Source organism: Babylonia areolata, chromosome 8, assembly GCF_041734735.1.
Source record: "Babylonia areolata isolate BAREFJ2019XMU chromosome 8, ASM4173473v1, whole genome shotgun sequence".
Classification (NCBI taxonomy): domain Eukaryota; kingdom Metazoa; phylum Mollusca; class Gastropoda; order Neogastropoda; family Buccinidae; genus Babylonia; species Babylonia areolata.
In genome coordinates this window covers 19,342,747-19,345,797 of record NC_134883.1, presented here as the reverse complement: position 1 = coordinate 19,345,797, position 3,051 = coordinate 19,342,747, and the positions used below count along the sequence as shown (strand labels likewise).

At 49.0% G+C, this 3,051-nt stretch overlaps 1 protein-coding gene across 2 annotated transcripts in view; it reads right to left on the bottom strand.

The window, feature by feature from the left end:
• Positions 1 to 1,316: 1,316 nt before the first annotated feature.
• LOC143284621 (A disintegrin and metalloproteinase with thrombospondin motifs 9-like) overlaps positions 1,317 to 3,051 on the bottom strand; it is a 119,021-nt gene continuing 117,286 nt past the window's right edge. For both annotated transcript variants that reach the window (XM_076591477.1, XM_076591478.1), the window contains one exon: positions 1,317 to 2,060. In XM_076591477.1, coding sequence (XP_076447592.1) covers positions 1,968 to 2,060 — 93 coding nt within the window. In that variant the 3' untranslated portion in view covers positions 1,317 to 1,967. The remainder of the gene's footprint in view (positions 2,061 to 3,051) is intronic.

Sequence of the window (3,051 nt, the reverse complement as noted above, 5' to 3'; positions counted from 1 at the left end):
GTCAACCATCCATGTCAACAACTCATGTCAACCATCCATGTCAACAATGTCTGCCATGAAGCCAGCTGACACTGCGGTGTTGTGAAGTGTGAATACTGCAGGGTCCATGAGTGGGGCGGTCAGCCTTTCCCACAGCCACCTTTCACGATGAGCACATCTCTTGTTGTCAGCTTCACACCGTCCTTTGTCCTCTGCGCTGTGCACTGACAACATCCAGACAGCTGGTCAGCTTCACACCGTCCTTTGTCCTCTGCGCTGTGCACTGACAACATCCAGACAGCTGGTCAGCTTCACACCGTCCTTTGTCCTCTGCGCTGTGCACTGACAACATCCAGACAACTGGTCAGCTTCACACTGTCCTTTGTCCTCTGCACTGTGCACTGACAACATCCAGACAGCTGGTCAGCTTCACACGGTCCTTTGTCCTCTGCGCTGTGCACTGACAACATCCAGACAACTGGTCAGCTTCACACCGTCCTTTGTCCTCTGCGCTGTGCACTGACAACATCCAGACAACTGGTCAGCTTCACACCGTCCTTTGTCCTCTGCGCTGTGCACTGACAACATCCAGACAACTGGTCAGCTTCACACGGTCCTTTGTCCTCTGCACTGTGCACTGACAACATCCAGACAACTGGTCAGCTTCACACCGTCCTTTGTCCTCTGCACTGTGCACTGACAACATCCAGACAGCTGGTCAGCTTCACACCGTCCTTTGTCCTCTGCGCTGTGCACTGACAACATCCAGACAACTGGTCAGCTTCACACCGTCCTTTGTCCTCTGCACTGTGCACTGACAACATCCAGACAGCTGGTCAGCTTCACACCATCCTTTGTCCTCTGCGCTGTGCACTGACAACATCCAGATAACTGGTCAGCTTCACACGGTCCTTTGTCCTCTGTGCTGTGCACTGACAACATCCAGACAACTGGTCAGCTTCACACCGTCCTTTGTCCTCTGCGCTGTGCACTGAGAACATCCAGACAACTGGTCAGCTTAACACTGTCCTTTGTCCTCTGCGCTGTGCACTGACAACATCCAGACAACTGGTCAGCTTCACACCATCCTTTGTCCTCTGCACTGTGCACTGACAACGTCCAGACAACTGGTCAGCTTCACACCGTCCTTTGTCCTCTGCACTGTGCACTGACAACATCCAGACAGCTGGTCAGCTTAACACCGTCCTTTGTCCTCTGCGCTGTGCACTGACAACATCCAGACAACTGGTCAGCTTCACACCGTCCTTTGTCCTCTGCGCTGTGCACTGAGAACATCCAGACAACTGGTCAGCTTAACACCGTCCTTTGTCCTCTGCGCTGTGCACTGACAACATCCAGACAACTGGTCAGCTTCACACCATCCTTTGTCCTCTGCACTGTGCACTGACAACGTCCAGACAACTGGTCAGCTTCACACCGTCCTTTGTCCTCTGCACTGTGCACTGACAACATCCAGACAGCTGGTCAGCTTAACACCGTCCTTTGTCCTCTGCGCTGTGCACTGACAACATCCAGACAACTGGTCAGCTTCACACCGTCCTTTGTCCTCTGCGCTGTGCACTGACAACATCCAGACAGCTGGTCAGCTTCACACCGTCCTTTGTCCTCTGCACTGTGCACTGACAACATCCAGACAACTGGTCAGCTTCACACCGTCCTTTGTCCTCTGCACTGTGCACTGACAACATCCAGATAACTGGTCAGCTTCACACGGTCCTTTGTCCTCTGCACTGTGCACTGACAACATCCAGATAACTGGTCAGCTTCACAGCTGTTTTATCAACAAGAGACAAACACCGACCCTCCTCATAAAATATCCCTTTTTTCTGTCATGGTTGACATGTGTCCTTCTTTTCTCTGTTGCTGCTGTCTGATCCAAATGCACTGAACAAAAGCTGCATAACTCATGCTTCCTCCATCCCTGTCAGGAGGTGTGGCAGGGTCTGAAGACGCCATACGGATGCCCATCACCTCACCAGCTCCAGCTGAAGGCCGGTCAGGTGGTCAGGGGAGCACACTCCACAGTAGCCTCCACAAAGACCTCGGATTATCTGCCCGTCCTGCACACAGTACACAACACAGGGAAAAGGTCACAGTACGTCATCAACACGGGCTGTGCTGTAAGACTTGACAACACAACACACTGCTGGTTTCTGTGGAAACTGACTCATCTCAGCACACCACGGACACAGTGACAAATGACAGTCCTGACAACCCAGACTGAATCGTACAAGCTAATTACTGAGTAAACAACAACAACAAACATACTAAAAGGGACAATACTTTCCAAGCTTTCTGTCCGACATACACCTCTTGACAGCACACATGAATGTTGACATGTTTCCATCAATGTGTACTTTCTGTCCGACATACATCTCTTGACAGCACACATGAATGTTGACATGTTTCCATCAATGTGTACTTTCTGTCCGACATACATCTCTTGACAGCACATATGAATGTTGACATGTTTCCATCAATGTGTACTTTCTGTCCGACATACATCTCTTGACAGCACACATGAATGTTGACATGTTTCCATCAACGTGTACTTTCTGTCCGACATATATCTCTTGACAGCACACATGAATGTTGACATGTTTCCATCAATGTGTACTTTCTGTCCGACATACATCTCTTGACAGCACACATGAATGTTGACATGTTTCCATCAATGTGTACTTTCTGTCCGACATACATCTCTTGAGAGCACACATGAATGTTGACATGTTTCCATCAATGTGTACTTTCTGTCCGCCATACATCTCTTGACAGCACACATGAATGTTGACATGTTTCCATCAATGTGTACTTTCTGTCCGACATACATCTCTTGACAGCACACATGAATGTTGACATGTTTCCATCAATGTGTACTTTCTGTCCGACATACATCTCTTGACAGCACACATGAATGTTGACATGTTTCCATCAATGTGTAATTTCTGTCCGACATACATCTCTTGACAGCACACATGAATGTTGACATGTTTCCATCAATGTGTACTTTCTGTCCGACATACATCTCTTGACAGCACACATGAATGTTGA